Source organism: Triticum dicoccoides, unplaced genomic scaffold (assembly GCF_002162155.2).
Source record: "Triticum dicoccoides isolate Atlit2015 ecotype Zavitan unplaced genomic scaffold, WEW_v2.0 scaffold226163, whole genome shotgun sequence".
In the NCBI taxonomy this organism is placed as follows: Eukaryota; Viridiplantae; Streptophyta; class Magnoliopsida; order Poales; family Poaceae; genus Triticum; species Triticum dicoccoides.
The window spans coordinates 1-1,492 of record NW_021244011.1 but is presented as its reverse complement, the minus strand read 5'-3'; the positions used below and the strand labels follow the sequence as shown (position 1 = coordinate 1,492).

General features: G+C 39.3%; 1 protein-coding gene across 1 annotated transcript; it reads right to left on the bottom strand.

Moving 5' to 3' along the window:
- Positions 1-8: 8 nt before the first annotated feature.
- Positions 9-1,399, bottom strand: LOC119345326 (wall-associated receptor kinase-like 1; the record flags this gene model as incomplete). Its single annotated transcript, XM_037615449.1, has 2 exons — positions 1,225-1,399; positions 9-1,155 (listed from the first exon to the last, which is right to left on the bottom strand). Coding segments are annotated over exons 1-2 (1,187 nt in total), but the record flags the coding sequence as incomplete, so codon positions are not given.
- Positions 1,400-1,492: the final 93 nt, after the last annotated feature.

Below are 1,492 nucleotides of genomic sequence, written 5' to 3'. Positions count from 1 at the left end.
TGGCTGACGACTGGAAAGCAACTTTAACTCCTCGAGTTAACAACATTGGTTGTGTTTGTTCTTCATTTATTACATTCGCTTGACATGAGTTTGCCCTTCTTGTTCGTAATATCTGCAACTCAACCTCAACTTGTTTCATGGTGGGTCTTTCTTCACCACGCAGTCTTAAGCACAACTCTGCAAGACTGGCAACATCGATGATCTCATCCTTAGTTGCTTCCTCAAGGACTTCAGAGTTCAGTATGTCGGCGATCCCTCCCTCGTTCAATGCCCTTATAAAGTAGTGTGACAAGTTCTGCATTGTGCCTGATTCACTCCTGATGATAGGCTTCATTCTAAGAAGCAACTCCACTAGTACCACACCAAAACTATACACGTCACTCTTCTCATTTAACTGCCTGGTATGGAAGTACTCTGGATCTAAGTACCCAAATGTACCTTGCACATTTGTAACAATGTGTGTTTGATCAACTGGAACCAATCTAGAAGCACCAAAATCTGAAACTTTAACTCTGTAGTTCCCATCCAGGAGTATGTTTGACGATTTCACATCACGATGGAAGATTGATATTGAAGCCGCTGAGTGGAGATAAGATAGTGCTCCTGCTGTTTCCGTGGCAATCCTTAAGTAATCATCCCAGGACAAAGAAAAACTAGTGCTTGAGTCAGCATTTAAGACTTGAGACAGTGAGCCACAAGATATATATTCATACACGAGCAGTGGAACCTCAGTTTCCAGACAACACCCAAAGAGCTTCACAATGTTTCTATGATTTACTTGTGAGAGGATAGCGACCTCATTGATGAATTGAGTGATCTCAGCCTTTTTAATGACCTTGGACTTTTTTATTGCAACCACACGTTGATCAGATAACATGCCTTTATAAACCATGCCATGCCCCCCAGAGCCAATGATGCGGGCCGTATCAAAGTTGTCTGTTGCTTTCTCTAGCTCTTCTAATGAGAAAATCTTTGTTTTGTCATTTGCACTTTCATCAGATGATATCAATGTTTCTAGGAGAAGACCTTGGTTATTCCGAAAATAATTCTTCCGTAGTTGTCGTTGAACATTTCTTTTCCATATACGAATGAGAAATACTGTACCAAAACTCAGAGCTAGAATGCTGAAGCCACCAGATGACCCAATGATAATACCTGAAGGCATTAAGCTCTGTAAGTTTCTTTTTATCCTTTTTATCAAACATAACCATGACTTAGTCTTACCTGAAAGCAGAATATGTTGTTTTGTTGTTGTACACTGCATTTTGTGTAGATCGTACTCGGTCTTGTGAGGACATTCAGTACAATAGAAGCTTCCTTCAATATTATGGCATATCCCTTTACAAATGTTTGGTTGAAGGCATTCATCAATATCTGAAATTAACAATATCTCGCTAAGATGCGCCAATAAACAAATATAGGTGGATACATATTAGTATATTACATAACATAGAACGCAATGGATCATCCAATTAATATGGAATACAACATG